General features: G+C 37.9%; 1 protein-coding gene across 3 annotated transcripts in view; it reads right to left on the reverse strand.

Annotated features, from left to right (window-relative positions):
* The window catches only part of SLC12A2 (solute carrier family 12 member 2), a 63664-nt gene that overhangs the window by 34927 nt on the left and 1096 nt on the right, over positions 1 to 27641 (reverse strand). For all 3 annotated transcript variants that reach the window (XM_040540992.1, XM_040540993.1, XM_040540994.1), the window contains exons 2-6: positions 8961 to 9080; positions 7223 to 7298; positions 6553 to 6648; positions 4596 to 4735; positions 3669 to 3779 (exon numbers count right to left, since the gene is read on the reverse strand). In XM_040540992.1, coding sequence (XP_040396926.1) covers positions 3669 to 3779; positions 4596 to 4735; positions 6553 to 6648; positions 7223 to 7298; positions 8961 to 9080 — 543 coding nt within the window. The remainder of the gene's footprint in view (positions 1 to 3668; positions 3780 to 4595; positions 4736 to 6552; positions 6649 to 7222; positions 7299 to 8960; positions 9081 to 27641) is intronic.

Here is a 27641-nt window from a genome sequence, read left to right on the forward strand (position 1 = left end):
ATTCTATCACATCAGGAAATCAACAGTATTTGTTTGCTATTTGACACAATGGACTAGTGACAGACAATAAAACCATTACAAAATCCTACATTATGAACAAAAAGGTGTTTTATACCATCCAAGAGCTGAAATGCGTGCACAATGACAAGCCTAGAGACCAGGGCTTTTCATTTAACTAGCAAACACACTGATCCATTACTTTTGGGTTGATTCCTTACAACGTCACATACAGAATCATAGAATGGCTTGGAGTGCTAGTGTCTTGGGGGTAAAACTCTTTGTAGCTTGCCATTTTTTCCCAAGCCTGGGAAAATAAGTTTGTATACAACAGTACAGTGGCATTGCTGATTGTTAAAAAAAACAAAACACAGTTTTCAGTTCATGCAACCTTACAGGTAAAACCAAGTAGTACAGAACCACACAGAGCAAGACAGCCTATAGTAGTAGTTAGAAGACCACCTGAAAAAACCGGTTTGTGCATCATATTTGTATCTCGCCTTTGCCAAGCCTACAGAAGAACAAGTGAGGTGGAAGGATGCAGCTGGGTGCTTACAGAAGTCTTCAATAAACCCAGAGAATTCAATATGAAGCTACTGAGAAAAATTTCTGTAGATGAATTTATTCAGCAATGAACCACAGCTTCTCTACAAAGATAAGAACATTTTCCAAATCTCTTCTTTGCACTTAGAAGTCTCAGACTTTAGAAAGAATGGGCGAGAGCTGAATTAATTCATTCTGAAAAGTCATTTTTGAAGCACGCTTTCCTGTTTTCCTAGTCTATAAGCTTTTTGGTCTACTTAAAACCTACTATTGATTTGCTTGTCTCATTTTCCAAGGAATTCTCTAAGCCATTGAGAAGGCATGGAAGAACATCGTAGACACTATTATCAAGAGGAAAGGATCGGTGTTTCGCTATGGTAGGCTGGATGTCAACCCACATGAAGCGCTTGTTTGACAGGTTCAGTTGCTTACCATAGCTCCTATATATCTTCTCCCATGTTGCAGAAACCAAGCCAACAAGCCTTGATTTTTGCACTGAGCAGCATTTTTAAGAGCTATTGAATTCCTAATAAGGCTGCCAAATATGATGGTTCAGGTGTCATACAGAGACATTTAAAAAAATTGGGCCATTTCTCTTCAAGCTATTGTTATCGAATTTCTCATGCTGCAGAGAAAAAGCATGATGTTTCTCAAGATTTAAATGACCATGACCACACAGTCACTAACAACTAATTCCTTCAAAGCAAAAAAATAAGTGGTTAGAAACAGGGTTGTTCAAAGTCAGGGGCCTGGAGATACCGTTAAGAACTGAAATTCACTGTCTGAGAAGGCAAACAATTTTTACAGAAGCATGTTGTTCAAGTTAAAAGCACAAGCCAAAACTGGTTTCTGTAAATTCTCTCCTCCATGTGGTAGATCCAAGTAAGGCACTTATTTTCACTGCCTGTTTCTACAATCCCTATTTCTAGGGCTGGAAGCAACAAGAACCCTCATTCTGATTATGAGCATCATCAACTTGACACACAAACAAGAAACTTTTAACATCTACATTAAGAAGATCCTTCAGTTGCCTCTCAGTGCAGAAAATAAGGATGATTCTCACTGCAAAAAATATTTGGTTCACAATCACCTATAAATGGGAACAGAAACAAGTAAGCATCTTCTCAATTCCTCTTCTCAATTATTTAAAAAGCATCAACTGAGCACACTATGGAGTATACAGAAAAAGCCACCAATCACACAAAAAACTGAGCAAGCTAGACTGCCTATTAGAACACTAATAACACAGTTTATCTTAAGATATCTTAGAATCTGTACGTTTGTTTCCACAACCAGAGCTGACCTAAGACCATACAGCCACAAAAAGATAAGAAAAGTAGGTTACCCCTCCTACACATTCATCACTACCAGTGTTCACAAATCCCCTTGATGCTGGGCCGACTAACTGCGAAAGCACTGTCTGGCTGCTCCACGTGAAAACAAATATAGAAGAGAATACGAGAGAAGTCAGAATACTGGTTTTCAGTTAGCAGTAACTACATAACTTGGTTTCAATTCTGGCCATATATTCTCCAAGCAGAGAGCTCATGTGAAGTTCCCAGTGAAAGAAAACTTCCATTTTATTGCTCTTACTTTTTCTTGTGTTGAAATTGCTCAGCAGAAAGTAATATCGTTAACCTTCTTAATTAGCATCATTAAGGATAGATTTTGCTGTTTCTCAGTTGGAGACACCTAAGCTTGCAGTTCAGCAAAGCAGTCTGGATAGCTGTACAGACCTATGCAAACTAGTGAGCTAGTGATAGACAGTCATCATACCTGAAGGACAATTTGGTCATTGATCATAGCCAACACAGGTTCACAACAGGACTGTCCTGCTAAACCACCTTACATGACAAGGTTACCCATCTAGTTGACTAAGGGAAGATGGTTGCTGTGATCTTTTGGGATTTCAGTAAAGCTTTTGACAATGTTTCTCACAAGCATATACTGCAATGGGTGAACAACTGGCTGACAGGTCAAGCTCAAAGGGTTCTAGTAAATTGGATTACATCAGGCTAGCAGGCAGTCACTACCGGAGTTTGCCAGAGCTCCATTTTAATGCCAGTTCTCTTCAAAGTTTTCATAAATGACTTGGATGTAGACTAGGTATTTTGAGTAAGTTTGCAGAAGGCACTACTGAATTCGGAGCAGCTGCTGACTCCCTCAAAGGTGCGGAGTCCTTGCAGAGAGATCTTGACAAATTAGAGAGCTAGGCCATCACCAACAATATGAAGTTTCACAAGAGCAGTGTCAGATTCTACACCTGGGACAGGGCAACCCTGTATATATTGGGGGAAGAGAGGCTGGAGAGCAACCCCACAGAAATTTATCTAGGTGTTTTTTTCGACAGTAAGTTGAACATGAGTCAGTGTGCCCTAGCAGCCAAAAGGTCCAATTGTATCCTGGGATGCATCGAACATAGCACTGCTAGCTTGTCAAGGGAAACGACTGTCGTACTCTACTCTGCACTGGTGTGGCCTTACCTTGAGCACTGTGTGCATTTTTGGGCACCACAGTATAAGGACGACATAAAACTATCAGAGAGCATCCAAAGGAGGGCTACAAAGATAGTGAAGATTCTAGAGAAGACGACGCATGAGAAGCGGCTTGGTCTGTTCTACCTAAAGAAGAGGAGACAGAAGGGAGGCCTCATGGTGGACTGCAGCTTCCTCACAAGGGGATCAGAAGGGAAGACGCTGATCTCTGCTCTCTGGCAACCTGCAACAGGACCCAAGTCCTATTGGAATGGCATGAAGCTGTGACAGGGGAGGTTCTGGCTGGCTGTTAGGAAAAGGTTCTTCACTGAGAGGATGGTCAGGCACTTCAGACTCCCCAGGGAAGTGGTCACAACACTGAGCCTGCCAGAGTTGAAGAAGCATTTGAACAACACTCTTAGGCATATAGTCTGATTTTTGGATAGTCCTGTGTGGATGCAGGAGTCGGACTCAATGATCCATGTGGGTCCATTTCCACTCAGGATATTCTATGATACTATACGTTAAAAACTGCCCACTGCTTGACTCCTAACATACTGTGTATGCAATATTGAGTGTGCTAAATATTTTAAAAATTAATCAGGCAGCAGAAATACAAAGCAAAGCAAAAAAGAGAAAGTAATAGTTCCTTACTTTTGCTTCCCATTCCATTCCTGCAACGGAAATTCCGAGTAATATAACTACTGTGATGGCTCCGATGATTCTGATGTCATTCATTTCATCAATCATCAATGTCCCATTTTCCTAAAAATGGAAACAAAGTCAGATACTTTTATCAAGTACCTATCTTCCCTATTACAGAATAGAAATGTATTGTTGAATATTATTTTAGACATAACCTCTATCACAAATGTGCTCACTTTAAATTCCCTGTAGAGAGACAATTTATTTTCATTTAGAATTATTCAGTGATATAAAACAAAGAAAAAAAATCTCATCATAACCCATCCCCAGAGAAAATGGCCTATCTTTAACTGCCAGAAAATTAATCAGTAAGGCAACAGCTACCATCCTGCATCTATAGATACATTATATTTGTTGTTCACCATTACTCTTAATTCTTTCAATGCATTTCAGACATCTTCCCTTCTATGATAACTATAGTTCAGTTCTTCTCATATTTATATCAAAAAATGCAACAGATAAATTGGTTGTGTTTATCTTAAGGAATGGCTTTTAACAAACAACACCCTTTGGAAAGGAACTTGATATAAACTACTTTCAGTTAACAAAAAAAACAGCTAACTAGGAATCTTAGCATTAATAATTTATGATTCTGCATCAGGTATCTATACTTCCACTCTTCTCAACAGCCAGCAGTTTTAACTTCAGAATAAGTTCTGCATTTTACTTACTGTTTTTCCCTGAAAAAATAAAGTTCCAGTTTGACATCAATGATAATTTGTTATACATCAAAAAGCTACTGAATTACGGTATTAATTTATTCATATATCAGTAGCATTCCTCCTCTTGTTAACTATGAAATCTTCTGCCATTAAATGACAGCACAAACCTGCATTGAGTGCAGCATAATCAATACAATCAACATTATCCATATACCTTAAGCAGCTCCACAACTGTCTCTGCAAAGCCAACAACATACATTGCTACTGCAACAGCATTGGCAAATGCAAAAATCAGTCCTATGGCACCACCAAATTCTGGTCCCAAACTTCTGGAAATTAAGTAATATGCTCCTCCTGAAAGGAAAAAAATGAACAAAAAACACTACAATAAAGAAACTAAGAAAAATGTACAAGCATCAGCAACATAGTGTTTACATGAACATGATACAATTTATTCTTGTATCTTTCCTGATGTATTAGAAGTATTTTAGGAACAGGCATACTGAAGTTACAGAAGTATATTTCAAGTTTCTCAGAAAAGGCACCAGTTGGAAGTAATCACCCAACTCATGTACCACATCATATTACTCACCTATACAACCAGTTCCATTGTTAAAAAAGGCCAGTAGTACAGCTGCCTGTATTTTACGATTTATTTGAAATTTAAAAGCAACTGTGCATAATTTTACTATAACAGTTATACTAGCTATAGCTCAAGAAACTAGCCAAATAAAATACACTGTTACGAACCCACTCAAGTTCCAGACCTACATGACTTCTTTCTTAAAGCACTATTATCACGAGAATTCTCTGCTGTGCAATGCAACTGTCAAAAACAGTAACATGTCAACTCCTTTTTTCACAATCTATCCCTTGTATTTTCTGAGCTTGAACAATACAGCATCTCAAACCCAACTCACAATAAACAGAAAACGGTATCTATACAGTATTATGGAAGGGTACATTCAAGAACAAATTTATTGAAGGTACATTCCAATTTAAGACAGATTTTTAAAAGCAACAAAGTCTTCCCGCTCCAGACTCAGCTAACTGAGTGAAGGTTAAAAATTTGCAAAAACAGATTCTTAATTTCAGTTCTCACGCAAGAAGTATATAGGTATCAAGCTGCAACATACTTTGCACATAAGAATTTCAGCCTGAAAAAAGATAAACTACTGTAATATAACATTTTCATAGAAAAAAAATTTGAAGTTCTTAGAGAATAAAATAAGTTTGAATAAGGCATTATTTTGAAGAAGTGGTTCAAAACAAATGTCTCCCATTAAAAGAGGATAATATGATACATACAATGCAGTATAGAAAAGTTTAGAAACTAAGTATGACATAATACTAAGATTCATAGTTGATCTTTCCCATTGGGTCTGTTCACTATGTTGTGGTGGTTTCTTTTTTCCTTTCTCTTCATTCTTAAAACAACAGAATTTTATATGCACAGAAAAATGAACTGCTTCTTTTTTAATTCTACCACAAGTTCTAGCAGTAGCTATCTTTGTACTGTCATGAAGTAGTTTGAGCATGCCACAGGTACTGACCATTTATAAAACCATTTTACAGGAACTGATGACAACAGTGCATACACTATGAAAGCAAATGAAAATCATCACCCCTGGTAAGCGTTGGAGATGATCAAAAGAGTTTGGAGAATTTCTTTTGTGCATAAGAAAAGAAATCATGCTAGACCTAGAACATGTCCTTTTGTATGTTTATATATAGATATAGCATATCCCTTTATAGGATTTACTTCATTAGAAAGATTTATTTCGGGACATGAACACAAAAGCAACACATTCTTCACCAACCCATGCAGACGTAGCTGAATATCAAGACCCTGTTTGTTCCTGGGTAAGTTTCTGAAAATGTTTGTATTCCAAGAACTAAAACAGATGATGTTTCTTCCATGTTACAAAAGAAAGCCACCATTCAAGTCAAGTTACTAGGCTAATTGTTGGCTTTTCATTACATGACTGAAGTCAAATAAAGAAAATTAGAAAGACCGTGCTCCTCAGAAAACTTAATTCCTCCCTATTTTTATCCATTCTGTTCTTACTCCCCCGCTAAAAGAAAATGGAAAACAATTTAGAGACTCCATCTTTAAAATGTATGCTTGAGAATGATAATATACTTTAAAAGTTTTATGAAAGTAGCTTTACCTCCTCTTACAAATCCATTTGTAGCTATAGCAGAAGTAGACAGTCCTGTAATAGTTGTCACAACAGTAGCCATTGCAATAACAACAACAGACAGACCTTTTGAAAAAAAGAAAAAGAGTTTAAGTCCAGCAGAATTCAAGCACACAGATCTTTAACTCAACTTTATTTAAAAAATTAGTCTTCTAAACCTGACACAAGTTTATTGTATGTGGTCCTGTACATTTGAGGCTTTATTTCCCTTTTGTACCGAAGTGTTTTGTGGATACAAACAAAACTGGATAAATGATATTTTCAATCAGAGTAGAAGCTGTACCCTAGAGCTTCAAGGAAACATATCCCTTTGGAAGGTGACAGATCTTTTGCAGTTCAAAGCTAACTTCAATAATTTTCTAAGGCATATATCCTACATACTCTATATGCAGATTTTAATAACTAGAGACCAAAAGTTTCTCTCTACAATTTATTGAAGATCTGAAAAGATCATTTTTAAAATCATGTATCTCCTAGATAAATGGAAAGTAAGTAATTTCATATTGCTTAAACTTTTGATAAGGGTAAAATACTGAGAATATTAAAGCAATTTTCTGTAGCAGTCTAACAGCAAATTCAGGATGAAAATCTCTTAGGTCACATTTCCACTGAAATAAAACTATTTAATTTGTACACATACCTATCCCAGCTTGTCCAACAATCCATGATAGTCTGATGAAGAGCATTACGCCCCAGATATTTAGCATACATCGTACCTAGGGTAATAAAACAGACATTTAACATGAGTCTTACATCTGCAATCATTTCTACTAATTCTTCATTTTACTTTTAATATTGTCTGACTTATCTCGTAGTCCTTCCTCACCACTTTTCAAATTGTTTTTACAGGAATAGATTCTTTAATTAGACAAATTTGTTTGATTAAAAATTATAAAGGAAACATAATTAAAAAATTACTGCCTTGAACAACAGAGTTATAGTTACATCTGACAGTTGTAGTAGTTCTTGATCAAACAATACAAATATGTAATTTAGACCCCAACCTTTAAGATCTAAAATTCATACTGCAGAATACATCATTAACATTGTGAGGTCGCCAATACTCTTAGTTCAGATCTCCCACAACTCCTTTTTCAAGTACTAAAACAATAACCTACCAAATATTTTCTCCATTTAAAAAAACAAACAGAAAACCCCCACAACTTGACAGCCCTTGAACTTTTGTATCTTACAATGGACTAACTTACTAAAGGACACTAACAGAATGGGGAAGTGAGGAATGTAGGAAGAGGGAGGGATAAAGTCTGTTTCTTCTTTTCCTCAATAAAATAGTTTGCAACATGCACAGTTTAGACAGAAGACAAGCAGCAGGTCTTGTGTGAATCTCTCACCTGGAGATTACAGCATCAACCCTGCAAAAGGTTTAGGTGGTCACTGAAGTGAGACAAGTACCTCTCCAAACCACAAAAGTAAGAATGTTTTCAGAGATTTTTATGCAGTCTTGCAAAATGCAAAAACACCTGAGCTAGAAACATTCACCTCAGCAGCTTATGCCTATAAGGAAACACTAATTTTAAATTTTTAAAATTATTTTTTTTTTTTAAATTTAAAAATGGAATTTTAAAACCTGCTTAACATTTTTTAACAGATTTTGGAAGAAACTGGCCAGCAACATTTGCCCCATGCTATCATCTAGTATCAGCTTCAAACCAGCATACAGAACACATACTATCAATGTGTCTTCCAAACTTTAATACTTAGTATTGTTGCTTACAAAAATAGTGCAATACAGAATTTGGGTATAGAGAAATTCAAGGTCATTTTAAAGCAGGTAAGAAGAGGAACAACTCAGTCCTTGGTTGGGGTATATCAACAGGAGGTCCTAGTATCTGTTACACAGCTGCTGTCAGCATTCTTTCTCCCAAGAGAAAGGGTATGGCTGCTTCAAGTCTTGTAAGGAAGTTGCTAATGCACAGTGGACGCTTCCTGAACTAAAATTAGGTATTCTGAATGCTTGAGTTCAGCGTGTGTTAACCAATTGTTGCATTTGCAGCCTCCACTAAAAAATCTTATAGCTTTGGAGAGTATGTGTATTAATCACGTTTCCTCTCTGCCAAAGTATTAAAAAATAAATTCATATGTACTTGAAATAAAATCCTTTTTGTTACCCTTAGTTTTTCATTATTCTGAATGGGGACAGACTCAGATTACCCCCTTCTCCCCCAAAATATTTAGTGTTGAGATCGACAGCTTAGGAGATGACGACTTTGTAACAGGTTCAACAAAATTTAAATACTTAATTCAAGCTTTACCATACACATGTAGGTACTCTCATCACAGTATTTTTTTTTTTTTGCTTGTGTATAAGTAAATAAGAAAGGTATTTAAATCAGTAAGGCACAATTTATCAAACTTACCAAAACACCTTTTATCCAGCCAAACTTGACTACCCCTTTGCTATCAGGTGTGTAAGTAGCAGCTGCTTCCCCAGCAGGAGTTCCCTCCTCTCCATTTGCATAGCCATCTTCAAATGGTTCCTTGGAAAAAAAAATATTTCTTTGAGGTTTAACAGAGTACAGAGGCAATGTGATACTCAAGTCTTAAAAATAGTGTACTTGTGCAAACAGAATAATTAAAAAATGACGAGGTAGAAGTTACCATTTATATTCGGCACATCTTACAGTTTTCAGTGAATATACACCAAACTTAAGAGGACAACTTTGGTATTCCTCTTCATTTACCAAAATTACCTGTGGACCTGTTACCACTGAGTAATATTTTTAAAGAATGTGTCCTACAGTTACAGATTTTTTTTCCTAAAAGAACTATGCAATTTCATATGCAGTGACTGCTACCACATGGAAAGTTTTATTTCTTAATCTGAAAGCGTACTACCACAAGTTACTGGCCCTCATCTACACCATTTCCTGTAGTCCAGGCTTAGCTGTCAGTTGATCAATTTTTCAGTTCATTGACTTCCCTGTAAATTATTCTGCTATTCATTGTAAGATGATGCTGTTAAAAAGGAAGGTAGAGGAGTGGCATTTCAGGAAGATGGAAGGAAGGAAGAGAAATCTGCTCCCAGACATCCCAGCACAGTTTAAAAGAGAAGGATAACAGACAGAAAGTATCAGTCCCATGCAAAAAACAGTTTGTGGCTTTTTTTTTTCAGTTTAACTCAGACTTACAATGCAGAAGCCTCAACTGTTTGATGTACATAACTACATACACCTAAGTGTGCTCAAGCACACACTGTAGGCTTGCTCTTCAAAAAGCAGTTCCGTTTTGCTAAGCCAAACCAACACCTAAGCATTTAAGCCTAAATATTTTCTACACTTGCTGTAAGAAACCTTCAGAAAAGACTCTAGGCAAACTATGTTCGCTATCCAAGGCAACAAGTATATGGAATGAATACACTCGAAAAAAACTTAAATCATTCAGAGGGTGCTATTCAACAAAACAGCTCAAGCAGTTTTTGCTAGGCAGCCTGCATCTTAACATGCTTAGGAAATATTTAAGCAATTAGAGGCTCTATCCCAATGAGGTAAGAGGCAGAACTTACATCTGCTAAATAAGACAAAACAGACTGGGCACAATTTACACTTTCAAGAAGTATGTTCAACGCTGAAGGCACGCAGTCAGGAAGTTTACTGTGAGAAGCTCCAAGTTCCTCTTTCTGATGCATTAATATCAAATATGTCATCAGCACAGATGTTTCCCAAGGAAACATTTACAGAGCTGTCACTTACAACAGGTGCCATCTATATTCCTTAATAATTAGAGGCAAACACATGAACAGATTAAAAAAATACAATTATGTCAACCTTACTCCAAGATTGTTAGCTCAGATTCATGTCTGCTGTTTCCTTCAAGTACCTTGAAGGAAAATTCTCACAAAAACAGATATACCTGCAACACATCTGGATATCCTGCGTGGCATAAGGTCTCTACCATCAGGCAAAATTCCCATCAGCTTACAGATCATTACCTCTACCAGGAAGGTTTCTTAAATAGTTGGCTTTCTTGTCTCAGGGAAGGAGGTAATAGATACACAAACCCCAAACAGAGGGCAAAAAGAAACATAAAAGGAAATTACCCAGCTTGCTGAACTGCACTTCTTCTAGACAGAGGAGATCTAATGGCTGTAACTTCATTGGAGATTTGCATAGCCTTTGAACAGATCAATCTATCTGCTGATTACTTGTATTTAAGCACTCTAGACTTGAAACAAATCAAGCAAGAAATGGTGTGAGATCTATTTGGAGTGGAAAAAAATGGTGAGGATTAAACAAGGAGGTTACCATACTGCAACACTTAAAATTCTATATAGAATTAATCCCAGCATCTGCTTGTCAGGAAGGAGAATATCTACTTTTTCTTGAATGCCTACAGCTACAAGCCACCACCTGGTTACCGAGCCTATGCTGACCTGCCCAGGCCAGAGCTGAAGAAACAGAAAGGCACCTCATCAGGCTTGTCACTCAGCTCAGACACATCTGAAATTTATGATGGAAAAGAGTAAGTCTACATACTGATATGCCCTAGTACACTTGAAAACTCTTCCTTAGGATAACTTCCCTAGAAATACTGGAATACGTAATTATTAACAAAACACTCAAAACTCTTTCTAGGTATTAATGTCTTCCCTCATCAAATACTGCTGTTTTCCCACAACACTTCCCAGAATTGTCTCTCCCCTTCTCCACCACCCTCTCCAAGAACGAGGAAAGGAAAAAAGAAGAAATATTAAAAGCAATGGATAGACTATAGCCATAAACAGAAGCCTGTTAGCCGGGATCTTCTACAGTGAATAATGTTTTTTTGCTATTTGAGTTTTCACAGCCACAAAAACTTTTGACAACAATTCAAGGGAGCAGTACAGCCTCCCACTGCTGTGGGATGCTCACTAACTCAACAGCACCCTTTGGGCTCTCCTTAACACCGGATTCAGGGTAAGTGCACTACTAGACTTTATAAACTACTATAAGGAACCTTTTCTTTCCTTAGAATTTATTTTGCATTCTTTATTTTCTATTCTTTCTTCAAAAACAAACCTATGAGGAACAAACATTTAACTTCAGCTACGAAAGCCTGACTGGTATATCTAAATGCTGCACAGAAAATGCTTTTGTACTCTTAAGTTGGGGTATAAAAAAGTATGAAAAATATATGAAAGAGTATTTCTTACTCTTATCTGTCAACCAGAAAGAACCAACTGCTACAAGAAGAACAGATTTGGATTGTGTGAAACCTTATTACTATGCTATGCTGCTTTATCATGTGAACATTTAATACGATGCATGGAAATTTGTCAGTGTCCACAATTTAAGCTCTTCATAGGCGTTCCATGCTGAACTGTACACTCCCATTGTTGCTAAACTGAGCAACCACAGTAACCAGAGAACACTGAGGAATCTCGAGGTCACCTTAAAACACTTTCAAACAGAGCGCAGGAAACAAGTCCTGAAGTCCCCCAGGTAGTTTAATAAACGTGTTCACAATCTTGAACCAAGACCTCCAACCAAGCGCACAATTGTGTGACCGTACATTATTATTCCTTCACAGAAAATACACATTGCCATAAGAAATCACTACACCACATCTGCGACAAACTCAATTTTAATGTCTAGCATTCAGGGAGTCCTGTTTGTATTAAATAAGCAATTTTTAATGCTTTGGTCAAGAAAACAGCCAACATTGATAACACCTTTTGGTATTACAAAAAGGCATGTCATGTTTCCAGTAAGAAACGATAAAACTTTTTTTTTTTTTTGAAAAGGCTAGTCAGGGGAGGACCAAGCTAGAAGAAATCAGTATCCATCTGTCCCAAAACATTGAAACATTATATGCAACTAAAGCAGTCAATGCTGTAATAGTGTGTCATAACACTTTAAGACAAAATAAATAAATGTTTTAGTTTGCTTCACATTTAGGTTTTAAGAAAAGGTTGAGAGTGTCCTAGCATCTACTGTAAGGGACAGTTACATATTTCAGCAACCTGACCATGGCTGACCAGGTACTAGTAGAACCTGCACCCATTATAGAGCTGCACATTTTACTGTAGCGCTCCAACAAGTCCATCAGCCTGTCTTACTCTGAAGGAGGTAACAGCTCATAACTGATATTTATCAGTTAACAGATTATTTCCAAGCTATTCACACTATGAATACAAGAGAGTTTTGTTCTGTATGCCTTGTCGCTCTACACTATGCAATTTTTTTTTTATAGAAAACTATTTCCAAGTGTACAAAAAAACTTAATAACTGAAAGGTTATTGCTGGTTATCAGTGCTAGTGGATGCCCAAAAAACACCAGTGAGAACACAGCTATTACAAAGCGTGGGCACAAAAGTATTCAACTACACAAGGCTCCAAGTTTAGCCCTTTAATGCCAGATTAATAAAGCACCACTGTGGTCTCAGCTGTAAATAAAACAGACAGTATTTTTCATGCTTGTGGTCGTTTTTAGTCAAGTCACTGAGTGAGGAAAAAACTCATGAGCACTATTTTAAAAACAGCAATACATGTATGATGAGATCTTCACAAACTAAAAAAAGTAAACAATATGGTACTGAGGATTTGGAGGCAATAGAAGAGAAGGAAAGAAAAGAAGGTTTTGTCATTTCAGATCTCAAACGATTTTTTAAACACAATTATTTATCAAAATATTGTCTTTTATCTAAGAAATCTACAGAAAGCATAGAGCCAGTGTTCACTTCCACTAAGGAAAAATAATCTACATTTACAGGCTGACAACTATCATACATTGATAGGATCTAGCCAAGAAACAGTTAAACTCTATTCCTACACACAAATCTCCATTGCTAAACTGTTCAGTGGACTGTAGTACAAGATAATCTACTATTTCATCTCCAGTACTGCTTCATAAGTATAACAATAAGTTATTTGTACCAATTATGAATAGCCCACATATTTATTAGAAGTGCATTAGAAATGAGAAACAAGTTGTTAGCCAGAAGAGACTTCACATTTTTCCACATCCAGCCTGTAACATACTGGTGTCCAGAAAACTCTCTCATCAGCAAAATTATTCAGATTTACGGCAAATCCTGAAACAACTGATAATTGTTTAAATTATGCTCCTTTTTTTTTATTTGTGGTGAACTTATCTATATTCCATTTTAAGAACAACGTACTGAGGCTTTGTTGCCCTGAATGGGGTGGTACCAGAATGAATGTATATGAAGTCATTTGCTCTTGCTTCTTTTCAAGTATTGTTGTATGGAAGACTCAAAAAAAGGACAAGATGGCTATTAAGTCTGTATTTAAGACTACCTGTTTTTGGACAAGATCTTACTGGAAGTTACTTTAGTCAACTATTTCTCTCAATTGCTATTGGTTTTTCTTACAACGCATTTGATTTCTCTGTACTTTGAAAACACCCCGTTTACACTCATATTAAAGTCAATGAATGAAAGATCAGGAATTGTCAGGTGGCAAACAGTTGCTGGGCAATAGCTCTGTAAGCCTGAACATTACTAGATTGATTTTTCAAGTTTACAACTGGGTTGTTCTAGGAGAGGGAGGGGAAAGGGTGCTCTTATAGTAAGAGTACACCACTCATCTTTGGCAGCCAGAAAAAAAAAGTTAGTTCATTATATCATAACGGTAAAGAAATTCCAGATTCTGAACAAAGGCTTTACAGATTCTTGACTTCTTACCAATTGTGGGTTCTCCTTCTCCTGGTATAAACACCATTTAGGTTAGGCAACAGAAACATTGACTCAGATTTATGCCACTACAAAATAAGACACTTGATACAATGTTGAGTTTAGATCTGATACCACATGTTCATTCCAATTTGAATAATGTTTTGTCAAAAATCTTAGGGTAGGAGTAGGTGGTTGCCACCCCCCACTGCTCTTTTTTCCCCCTCCACAAAATTCTTGACAGAGTAGTTAAACCTTACAGGTTTTTAATCCACATAAAATCTGTACCTACAACCTTTAAGTAGAAGCCCGTAGATGAATAATCTGTACTTTCCTTGTGGTCTGCCTGATTTAGCGTGCTCCAAGTAGTGAATAACTTATTTAGCTAACTCTTCCTATTCCCGTTACTCTTGTGCAAGCAGAGGCCAGAGAAGGACTTAACTTTCTTTTTTCTACGTCTGACCAACTAGTGGTTTAGCACATGCCATAAGGTATGGTCTTTTCCTCACACTAGTTCCTTAGGCTCCACAACAGCAGCTTTTCCTTGTCTTTGTAGGATATGGTAGTGAAATGGACTTAAATAGCTAGTACTATCAAAGTGTCACAGAAAACCAACGGAGTCTTACTTTTTCAAGCTCCAGTTTCTGCCACAGTATTTAAAAATGGTACTCGATATTTAATCAAGAGAACAGTTGCTTGTATTCAAAATCACCTTCTATTTACACATTCTGACAGGAAGCATGGTACTTTGGTCATTTAAGACACCTCCTGAGGACAGGACACTAGGGAAGCCACCTAAGAATGGTCTTTCATCATCTGCAGTATACACAGGACAATACAGTTTAACATCAGGTCTCCTATTGTCACCAACTACAGCCAAAGCCTTGACAAGGTGACTAAGGGTGACTAAGCTTTTATCTTCTAACAGTTTTGTGTTTACAGATGTTTTCAGCAATCACTGTTGACAGTGGAATTCTTCAGGAGAAGGAGAGATGTTCACACATCTTCTACAGCCCTTCACTGAAGCTTCCAGAGCAATTGCCAAGCTGTACACTACACTGCTCACACACAGCTGTTCACTACCATAACAATTTCTTGTTTTCTCTCACAAAAGCTCAACTCTACTGGCACTGCCACTTCTTATAAACTCCTTTTTGTGGAAGGAAGTGATTGGTAAAATGTACTGATCTAGACATAGCATGCCAGCAGTCTCAACAATCAAGGAATCCATCACATGCAGTGATTACGCTCCTAAACAGCCCAACTCTAACTGCACACAGTTAATGCTACGGCTACTCAAGCGCAAAACTTGCCACTATGGAAAGTACAGAAAATTTTCCGAGTTAACAGAGCTCAAAAAATATGAGGGAAAAAAAACTGTTCAACATTTGTCTTACTTTTTTAATTAAGAGTACAGATAAGTGAGAGATCAGGAAAAGTTATCAAATAAGAGCAGAATTACTATATGTTTTGCTTAAAAAAAATAACATTTCCCATGATTTTTAATGACCACAAGTCTTCTCTTGCAGGAACAGATCTTCCACTTCCCCTTCTGGAATGAACTTTTGGATTCTTCCTCCCACTTCACTTGTGATGCTTCCAATGGTCTAACACTTAAGAAGTGCTAAATGTACTCTATACACAGAGTGCCTACATAGAATAATTACCTCTGATGAAACACTGACAACTTCTGTACCAGTACAAACCGGTCACAAATGTATTTTAAGTGTGATACCACACTAGCAAAGAGTAAACCCGCTACTAAAAGCAGGCTGACTTACACTGCACTATCAAGCACCTCTGTTCTTCAAACACTGCACTTGCAGCATGCTGACAGTTGCTTAATACAGAAGCACGGGTCCCCAGTTTGTGCTCAAGGGTCCTTCATAAACTGTTTTTATGTTTTAATAGTTTTATCTTCATAGTTTAGCGTAGAGCAAGAAACAGTATTGAGATTCCTTTCCAAAACTTGTAAATCTCTGTGAAGTCATTTTGTGTATATCGTTGTCCAGGGACACAAAACAGTCCTGCAATTAATATGCATGAGCATTTTATTGAGAACAGCATTAAATTTGACTGTCTTCCTGTGAATACAGAGTATTTAGGTAATTAAATACACAGGAATGAAAACAGTTATCAAGTCTCTTTCACTTCATCTGATAACACCAACTCCTATATTTAACTGTTCCTTCAACCTACTAATGTTCAAAATGGTTCAAATACTGCTGTTAACTTTGCTCTGGAGACTAACAAGTCACAGCAAGTTTTTCATACTTAACTTGAAAAACATATCTACTAAGTCCAGCAGTTTTAAAATGTTCTCCATAACATTAACAAAAAGCTTTAAATGGAAAGAAGTATTGAAGACAGAAATATTTTACTCTACTATAACTTGGTTAGGGAACAATCAGTACTGGTATGGGCAGTCTATTTTGTCATCTAGTAACACTAACAATACTGTTGTAGACAAACAGCTATTTTCTTCTCTCTACTGATCCGTTTCAGTAAATCGTTCATTTATGCCAAAAGGAGTTTACCTAAACCTCCCTCCCATTGAGACCCCAGAACTGAGGAGTATGTATCAATATTCAGACCTGAAGGAAGCAGTTGCTTCAACACAATTTGCTATTTAGAACTATCAAATGAGGCAGAAGAATCTTGCTTGAGTTTCTGTTGTATTAATTTCCAGTTTCTAGCTCAACCTTTGTGAAAGCAAGCTAACATGTTGGGAAAAAACAAACACATGTGCTGTCTGCATCCCTCATTACCTGTGAAAAAACGCTTTTCTGGCCTACCCTAATAATTTGAGAAAGCTACCACCTTGTTACTCAGTAACAGTTGAACAGAATAAAAATAAAATAAGTATCTTGTAATGAGTAAATCACAGAAAAAAATCTGTAGTACACCTGCACTTCAAATATTGCATGCAGTTCTAGTTGTTCCTCACCAGTCGTGTTGAGATGAGGATGATGATAGATTTACCATGAGTTAGCATATTAGAGAACTAGTATGCCCAACTCTAGATGTTTCATAATAGCCCTCAATCTGAGCATGAAAGTAGGCTGTCACATTTTTACACCTTCACACATCACTAATCTACATCTTACCTACAGGGGATGATGACAGGTATATTTGGTACTTCAAACAGGGCGATAATACAAGCAAACACCATAATCTTTTCAGTTTAAGATTGCTACTCAAAGACAGTAGTTTCCATGGGCATTTAGAAAGTTTACAAGTTTCTGATAACGCTTTAATTAAAAATGAACTTGCCAAGTTTACAAAAACAGATTTAGATATTCTGTATGAGGATTTGCAGGAGTTAAATTGGAAGCTTGAATGGTTATTATGGCTACCAGTGTGTGAGGGAGGAAAAAACCTCCAACCAAAACACCTCAAATAATTTTCTTCAGACAGGACCTTCTGTGAAGCTATTTTATTCGTGATTGCAATGGCAGGCGTCCTGTCAATCAGGAGCGCATTTTAGTAAACAAATCATAACCTTTTATTCCCTATTACCCGACGCCTGATCACCTCCCCTGTTTCCTCATTGGCTGAGTACTACAGGTTCACAAGCTACTAGACGCTCCTCTATACCATATATGTACAATTTTTCTTTTTTTTTCAACCCTTTAATTTCTCGTTTCTTATGTTTTGAGAACCTGTGATCTTTGTTCTACTGTTCTCACACTGCTCATCCTGTTTTTCTCAAGCTTCTACCTTATTTTGGAACAGTGAGGCCTTCTACTGTCCACTTATCTACTTAAGATTTCTCCTTATTATGACTACACAACTGCCTTGGAATACAGAGAATTAGTTCTCTACTGCAAAAACAACTTTGTTTCTCACACAGCTTGAATGGTTATTATGGCTACCACTGCGTGAGGGAGGGAAAAACCCAGTCAAGTAGCAAGCACAAAAGAACACATGACTGAAGACATGCCCAAGACATCTCAGTCTGACTAAATGCCTCTTGAGAATTTTCTTTAAAAAACAAACTAAAGAACACACACCTTCAAGGAACGCTGCTAGTTATTGTGCACTGAATAGGAGTTGAGTGCAGTTCAGAAAATTCAGCAGTCAGTGCCTGGCACATTAGGTACTTTATTGCTTGGTTTTAAGCCAGGAATGAGTTAACAGATTTCCTACTAGAGTTTATAACTCCCACTTCCAGCACATGAAATCCTGCTACTATATACCGTGATTTCACTATCTTTACAGTTGTGACCTAGAAATGCCTACTAATCCATTAAAAGGCACCCAGAGGTTACCTACAGCAATAGGAGATAAATCACCCAGATGAGACATGATCTGCTCTTAAAATGCAGATTTTCTTCCTTGGATCAAACACGAACACCTTTGACCACTGGATACTAGCCTCAATCAAAGGAAGTCATTTCCAAGTTTGCAGCCAAGACACCAAAAAAACTGAAGTGCTCTGGCTACATTACCTTCTCTACAATTACATATTTAAAATATAGCAGCAAATACTTTTGGCATCCGCTTCTAGAGATTTTAAAAGAGATTGCATCAAGCACAGAACATCAATGTTATCTTGAGCTGAAATTAGTTTGTATTACTTTGATTACAGTGGAACAATTTTGAACACAGAAGAAATTTATAGTTACAATTAACATGTCAACTGAAGAATTAGCCAGCTCCACATCTCTGCCATCAGCTTGTATTTCACTGTCTTGCAACTCAATACTGCTTTTAACACAGACATTAAGCAATATTTGTGTATACTTATTCATACATGTATTTTCTGATTTTCGAAGACATTTTTACTTTTTAACAGGTGGAGAATCATCTATTTTTCCTCCCAACTCTCACCAGTAGTTGGGATTATTAACCAGGCTAGCAAGATTGTTAATCAAGAAACTTACTTGGACAACTGATTTCAACTTAGGAGTTAATAACTGTACTCACAAGGTAGTGTACTTACAAAAGGATAGGTGACTTGTTTATTAAGCTCACCACCACTTAGATCTTACATGCATAAATTGTTATTGAGCTATCTCTGATATAGCTTAGAAACCAAACCATGGCCACAGACTTTTCTCTTCAAGGAAGCGATTATGATCCTCCCCTCCAAATACAGGATGGATGCAAGCTGCATTCTGGGGTACTTTTATTTGAAGAAAAAAGTCTGCAACGAATTCACAAATAAGTAACAGCAAACTGCCCATACTTAAAGAGTACTTTAGTTAGTGAAAATGAAGAGAATGTGATCTTTGATCTTACCACCTTAAAAGAAAGAAGTACAGCAACAAAAAGAGGGCTGCAGGACATAAGTAACTTGCCCAAACTACAGAATTCAACTAGAGCTTGTACTAAGCCTTACCTGTCCCTTGTCATCATTTCCCTGGATACTTTATAACAAACTCCTTCTGAGAGGGGAAAAAAAAAGATAAGGACAGAGACAAAAGTGAGAAATATTCCACAGCCACTAACTTGTCACGTCACATTAACAGACATGAAAGCAATGCATGGTATTCCAAGGTTGATTCCCAACCTTTCTTCTGGCCTCTTTTGCATTACTAGGAATTTTGAGGCTTTCCACTCTTTATAAGAAAAAATCCACAAACATCGCATTGCTTTCCTAAACATCTCAAAATAAAGTCCCTCTCAAAGTAACATGTTCATCAGTGCGTCTGTAAATGGTGACAATGCCAACGCTATTCGATCTAGCTGTCTTAATGTTAGCATAGGAAGTTCAGATTCAAATCTTTTCACTCCATTTAAACTTCAATAAACAGAGGACTAGCTATACTGACAGAGGGAAAGCACTGAAATCTAGATATCCACAGAGATATTGAGATTTGAAAGGCTGCAGCCAGCATACAATGACTGATGGAATCCTTTCGAGCAGTTCTTACACGTGACATGGCACCAGTTTTGTTGACATCTGCAGGAGACTAGACTCTTCTGTACCTATCTGAAAGACAAATAGTATTTGTTTGTATAACAAAATCACTAGAGGTTAGGAGCATTTTTCAAAAGCATCAAGATAGAGAAAAAAAAACTCTCCACGTCTTCACATCTTGATTCAAACATCTCTCCATAAGGACAGGATAATACAAATACTCTGAGCAAGCTGATAATATTGAAATGTAAGAAATGAGAAGAGACCTCCATGCAGTGGCTGTACGACGGGACTACCCCATGGTAGACCTACAATGCTCATGTTCTGCACTTCTAGAAATATTATATTCAAAGACAGCCCTTCCTGACAAGGAATGGTCTGCCATCATTTAAAAATATATAGATATAAATGTATATTTTAAATCTTCCTTTGCCAGGAAGTGTCTAGACTTTCAGTTAACAGGAAATTGCACCATTAACATCAAGTTACAAAAAAACGGAGGTACAGCTTCCTGCACAGACGTAGGGGTAACCAATGCATCAAGCTTTATGAGGAAGAAGTGCATGTAGCTTCACAGCTCAAGAGTACACCTCCATCATGACGGTGATGGATCACCATAAAAGTTCCTGTTCTTGTATAAACCTAAGCCCTTTTTGATTTAGATCAAACCTTACTCTCTGTTTAAGAAATCTTGAGTGGGGAGCACTAGGATCTTTTGGTGAAGAACATCCAAGCTGGAAGCTAGAATACCTTTCCAGTGCCCTTCAGAATCATACTAGTTTTCCTGCTGCACCAATGAATTTGATCCTTTCCAGAAGAACCATTACAACTAGTACTTATATAATCATTCACTGTAATTATTCATTACTGTCCAGTGACTGTCATACCCCTCTGACACAAAAAGAGAAATTATTCCTTGGGAAAACAGATTAGGTTCTGAACACACTCGATTTTCACTCGATACCTGAAAGACATGTCTACTACATAAAACAGTTAAGAGACCCTTTAAGTGTTTCATACTATTTTCTTCTTCTCCAGAATGAAGCAGATGCGGCATTTAACTGCATAAAGCTGAATCAAAGCCTATTAGCAAGCTACTTGCATAGCAGTTTTGCATACTTAAGTAGTTCAAGAAACTCAGTGTTCTGTCAAAAAAATACAAGAGAATTCTTGCCTCAATCTTTCTGAAGAACTTGTTTCCAATACAGCGAATTCCCAAGTTATCTTCTACATTCTGTACCCTTTCTCCCCAAAAAGGATGATTTTTAGAATTCTTGCTGTTCACTTTCCAATTGTCATGTATTTCTAACATAGAAAGCATGATGCACTTCCCAGTCGAGAGGTGGGGAATGGGGAGTAAGTATGTTACAGTACACAGGCACAACCTTATAATTACACTTAGAAAGTGACTTTTTTTTTTTTTAACTGTAATAATTTTTCACAAAGTTACATTTAACCCATTTTCTTATGACAGACTAAACAGCCCACTGAAGTAATTAAAGTCAGTTAGACACTGACTGAATTTTTAACATCATACCACAATGTGGTAGATACAGCTAATGGCACAGTACCCCAAGCCAGCACAGAGCTGAGCTGGTACATTCGTGCAGCACTGCACTTGTACTGGCACAACATTACATTCAAGTCAAGTTGCCAAACTGCTTACAGCTTGGAAGAAGATTACTTGGAATGGTTTTAGGGGTCTCTCTACCATGTAAATGCCTCGGAGTAAATTGAAACACTAACCTAGCACTGACATATTCTTCACAGATGCAACAAATGTTGCTATTTCCTTTGAATTCAAAAGCCTGAATAATCTGAAATAGAAGCAGTTCATTTGAAGAAGGAAAATTAGCTGGCAAGAATGAAGATGTGAGATAAGCTTCCTTGTTAAAAAGGCTTCAGACAGACTGAATCATTTTTTTTTTAAACTCACTACATCTTTAAGTCAGTTAAATTTATCAGACAGAAAAAAATGTTTTATGGAGAAAAAACAACCAACCACAATTAAGTTTATCAGGTCTAATCAGCACGCTGAAGTAGAGAAATAAATCAAAGATGTTCCACGTGCTCAAGCTGTAAGAACTGGATAACTTCCAAAATACCGAAAGGCAAACGATTCTAAGTCCACTAATAAGATTTTTGTTTAAAAATAGTTAACAAATGAACACCTTGTAAATGCCATTACCTATGCCAAACAGGGGCATGAGAGGGGGGAGGGAGGGAGGCAGCACAGAGAAAGCAGATGGGTTTGTGGTTGCCCACATTGTTTGAGTATTATGTGGAACTTCAGGAAAAAATCTGAAGGATGCAGCTGAAGATGTAGTACACTGGTTTGAATTACTCCGAGATAGCGATCTTGCCAACCTCCTTCTCTGCAAGGATATTCTTCAGGAATGAAAGTCAGATGATGTCTAATCAAGTACAGTACCAAATGGGGAAAAAGTTAAACTGCAGATTAATATTCACTCCGTATCACCTTATTTTTTAACCAGTTCTGATGTAGCTTATGCTGAAAGAAAAGCTACCTAGCCAAACAAAAAATTAATGCTGCTCTTTCGCATTCTGGTCTTGAATGTCTTACTGATACTGATGATACGGGAGCTAAGATTGGCTTATTAAAAGTCAAGCTTCTCTGAACAAGCACTCCCTCTTTCCTTCCTTCTCTAGTTGCACTCCACTGGAAAATTACAGTGTCATCTCTTCTTCTGACATAAGTGCTCCGGGGTTTCAGTATATTGCAGTAATCTCCAAGGAGGGATACACACAAACCAATGTGTGTGCAGGAGAATCCACTGGAGTATGAGAATAAAGTATTTTCTTCATAATGTTAACAAACAAAATTTAAAAATATTGTTAAATCAGTTTCCCTCATCTCCATCTCATCCTTTAACCTCTATTTATGTGCATGTTTTATAGTATACATAATAGTAGTAGAGTAGTACATGTATGTAATTTACAAATTAACATATATTGGGGGTGCTTGCTCAAAACTTTTTTTTTTTTTACTGACACAGTTGTGCAATCTAAAATGGAGACAAATCCTGTATTGTACCAGGGCACAAACCCACCTCATGCAGTGCAAGATTTCTGCAGTTGGGGGGGGAATAACAAGGCAGAGGTTGCTTTCCATAAACCCGACTGGTTTCCACATCCAACTTTAAGCTGTATAAATACAAACACAACCATGAGAATAGAGCAGTTTACACCTTTCAGCAGCAGCCCACACTTGCATATTCAAACTATATCCTGTTAACAGCTCTCACTTATTTCTAGTTTCTATGGAACAAAGCAAAAACAACAACAAAAAAGTATGAACAGTACTAGCTGTTTCCTGAAGACTGTACAAGGCTTTTGTTAATCCACAGGTGTTTTAGACTAAAGATATCACACAAATGTGATAAGGAGATTCATACAACAGATCTGAAAATACAGATGGTCCTTATAAAAAAAACCTGGAGGACTAATATGAACAACTGCTGCAAACAGCAGTAATTAATAATATCAATTATCACCATGACCCTTTAGGTGCAAAAATTGTGTGGTACCAGAATAAGGAGAGTGATGATTCTCCACACAGATTAAAAAAAAGCACTGAAAGACCCTGAGAGACCATTTTGCACACAGCTAGTAAAAGCTGCATCTGAGTGCAGGTGCACAGAGCTCACCGTTCTTCAAAAACTGGTAACAAGAACAATTACAAATGAAAAGCTTCTAGGATGTCCGAAAGGGTAATGACCAAGCCTGGATAAGAGAGCTTCTCAAGTTTCATTTTAGTAAGATGGAAATTCAGAAAGAAATGCAAGTACTGCTTACAAATATAAAGAGCAAGAAAGAAAAGAAGCTATTTGAAATAAGTCACACCAACACAAGAGTTAAGAGGCCTGATGATTGACTGGGGGCTTTGGCAAGGTGCTGCAAGAAGCGTTCTACCTGCAAACAAGTTCCTGCCTTCTAAAAGGGGCAGCGGGGAGAAAGCAGTTTTCAGACAGACCTCACATAACATGGTCAGCTTACTTAATAGCCTAAAATCATCTTTTAGTCTTCTATGCATCTTTAGCCAGGCTGTCTTCTTCACAGACTAGCAGACGAAAGCACTAGATAAAAGTTGGAGACACAGTAGCCATTCACCATTGTGGGAAAGGGATTCGCAGGTGGCTTTGCACTGTTTCACACATCCCTGAATTAGAGATAATGAGGAAATAAGCATTAGACACAAAAACTTGAGCAAGGTCAAGATAAACTAACTTGGCTTCACTGTTAAAGATGAGCTTTGCACAGTGGCCAATTGCTGGCTGGCTTGAGGCGCGTCTGAGGTCTCTAACCAATTGTATGACCGATTCAGGCGCATGGACAGCGCATGAGGTTACGGGGAAAGTATATGTAGTGGAGAAGAAAGGGCAATAAAGGCCTTCTGTTCAGGAGCCATCAGGAGTCTATGTCTTTCATCCCTTCACACCATTTTCAAGCGATTATGCATTCTTTGTTAAGAAGTAGTGCCATATGCAGCTTAATGTTTTAAGTTAAGTGCTTTCAATAAAATACAAATCAAAGACTGAAAAATAGTTACAAGCTTCAGTAAACCAACTTGAGTAAAAAAGAGAGAGTGAATCCTGCTTCAAAACAATCATTTCCTACTCCTGTCTCCAAATTCAAAGGATAGATGCATGGATTTCTTTGTGGCTGAGGAAGCAAAGTTGTGCATTTAAGTGTCTTTTGGTGTGTTCCCCCCCACCCCCACCCCCCCCACACTTTGGGCAGGGGGAAGATCTTCCTCTGAGATCACCATCTTATAGCCTGTCAAAGGAACCAACTAGTACTCTCAGTAAGTATTTAGCAAACAACAGAACAAAGCTACCAGTAGAGGGCTTGGTTTACATACCATCTACTTACCACAGCTGTAAATGACAGAACAAAAGGCATATATTAAATCAGAATCATTCACAGACTTAAGTTTCTTGTTCCAAAAAAATAAACTCCCTAATTAAGGCAATGTAACATAAAAAAATACAAATTAATGCACAGTAATGAATAATTTAAACAATCCAATTCTGAATGCTTTAAAAGCATTTGCCTTCCAGAACCGCAAGGTCTGTATTAGAGCACAGTGATTTTTGTATTGAGGAAGACAAAGGCCTACAGAATGCATTCTGCAGGCTGTAGGCTTACTTACAGTTGTTGGCAAAACTACTGAAACGTAAGAAAAAAAGAAAAGCTAAGACACTTTAGTCTTCGTTATGTCTGAAGGAGATCCTCTCAGTGGATCCTCCTCAGGGCAGTGCAGTGTTGCAACTGCAACAAAAACCTGCGCAGCACAGTATGCTGTCTCCCTCCCACTTCTTTGTTGATGATAACCATCCTCACAGCTCTACATCTCTGGAGACCGATGCTCCTGCAAAGCATCACCTTATCTGTGACATTAGCAGCTGTAACAATATCACCAAATTCCCTCTGCCGTCTCTCCGGAGGATGGAGAGATTAATGCACACCCAGTGGGTAAGCAATGAACTGATCGCCTTGGCTATTTGCAGCCACTGATAAGCGACAAGCTCCTCACCTTAAATTTAAGGTGAGGGACCAAGACCAGTAGCATGCAATTCATCCATATGAGTACTGGAGCATCTCCCAGCTGTATTGCCACAACCAGTTTTGAGAGCAACCCCTTTCTACTGTAAGAGTTTCAGTTGGGATGATCGAACAACAGTTGAGGTGGTTAGAAACCTATCCTATCGTGACAAGGCAAACTCGTGTGTACATGTGTATCTTCCACGAACTGCATCATCCTCATGTTGGGCTTTTCTGTGAGAACAGAATGAGGAGAACTGTTAGACATATGAAGCTTGTAAACAAGGCTATGAAAAAAAAAGTTCTTTAATTGGTACTAGCACCAGCAATGCTGTAACTCTGTCTCTCAACACACATTTACCTTTGAAACTAGAGTACAGTGCAAACATCCTGCAAGGTGAAATAGCTAAATTCAAAGCAACGAACCACATGGCTGGTGAACACATTTCAAACAGTCATGATGCAAAATAAACGCCCACCCTGATGCACTGGATCAAGAAGCTGATCAGGACAGAAACCCAACAACAGTTCCCACAGAAAAACAAGCATTTTGTGGGTGTAACAATAGGTCTTTACTTAGTCTAAGTTTTATTCAATGGGACTAGGATGTTTTTACTAGCTGCCCTACTAAGCCTTTGACATACATGCTGCACGGGTAAGCTAGTACAAAAACCCACAGCTAAGGAAAGGGTTTAACTTTTCAAGTTTCTAAGAAGTGGGGGTGGGGGAAATCACTTATTTTTAAAAATCCCTTCTTTACTTAGATACCTATCCATACTGCATATCAAATTAAGGACATTTTAGAAATTAATACTTTAAGTTAAATAACGCTTACAACATAACTGTTTTGAGAATGATTCAGTAATTACGTTGTCCACAGCTCCTCTTTGCTACAACCCACCAAGAAAATTGCTCGCCATCCTTTCAATTAAATACAAAAAAATTATAGACTTATAGACACTTACAGAAAGTGCAGTTCCAGACTAAGTCAGGTTATGCACCAAAATGTCTTAATGGTATCATAAAGAGCTTCCTTGACTGCCATTGTGTAAACACACTGAATAAGTATCTGCCAAGCTCAGAATTTCAGGTTATGTTTTGCTTACTGAACAGAGTATCTAATGAACTTCTCCCCTTTACTCCTTCTCATCCAGTTAGGAACCAGGCGTCAGAAATTTGAAACATACACTGTTTCTGCACAGATCACATGGCTTTTTTACAGCATCTCTAACCCTATGCACAAGACAGTAATCATCCACTTCCATTCCACACCAACTCAAAACCAGACTAAAGACTGTCATATAACTCAGTCATGAGAGGACCTAAGAGGCAACAGTAATTCACTGTTACTGCTTGTAATTACTCTGATATCTAATCTTAATTGTGCCATAGAGATGCTTTCCTGCAACAAACAATCACCTTTATCAGAACAGATAAAGAGCCACTGTTTCAAAAAAAAAAAAAAAGAAACAGCTAAATAATCACCAAAATAAAAATCCTAAATCAGTACACATGCGCTAAGCTGCCTCACAATGGTGCGAAGGGTCTCAGAAGACATTTTCTCATGGGCTTCCACCTACAAGGAGCGAGAGGCAGGATGGAAAGAGTTCTGGAAGCAGAGCATTCCTCGCCTCATTAGGATGTGGCCCAAATGTTCCCTCGTTTCCCTACGCCAGCAGAAAGACCCGCTGAAATGTGTACTTATTAGTGCGCGGCAAAGCACCCAGATGCTGCAAGAAAGCAGCACTGCAATGGTTTAACAAAGCTCCCCCCGCCACATGACCCCAAAACCACATCGGGTGCAGCTTCGCCCGCAGCCTGCCCTTCAGCAGTACCAGCCTGCAGCACAAACGGGCTTCGCAGGGCCGCTGTAGCCGGGAGTGCAGGGCTCCCAAACCTCCTGAGCACCCCCCCGTGGTGCAGGCTGCCCCCCCGGGCCGGCAGCCCCCCGCTCCCCTCCCCAAAACAAGGAGCAGCCCCAGAAAGCAGGGGCCACAA

This window comes from Cygnus olor, chromosome Z, assembly GCF_009769625.2.
Source record: "Cygnus olor isolate bCygOlo1 chromosome Z, bCygOlo1.pri.v2, whole genome shotgun sequence".
NCBI classification, from domain to species: domain Eukaryota; kingdom Metazoa; phylum Chordata; class Aves; order Anseriformes; family Anatidae; genus Cygnus; species Cygnus olor.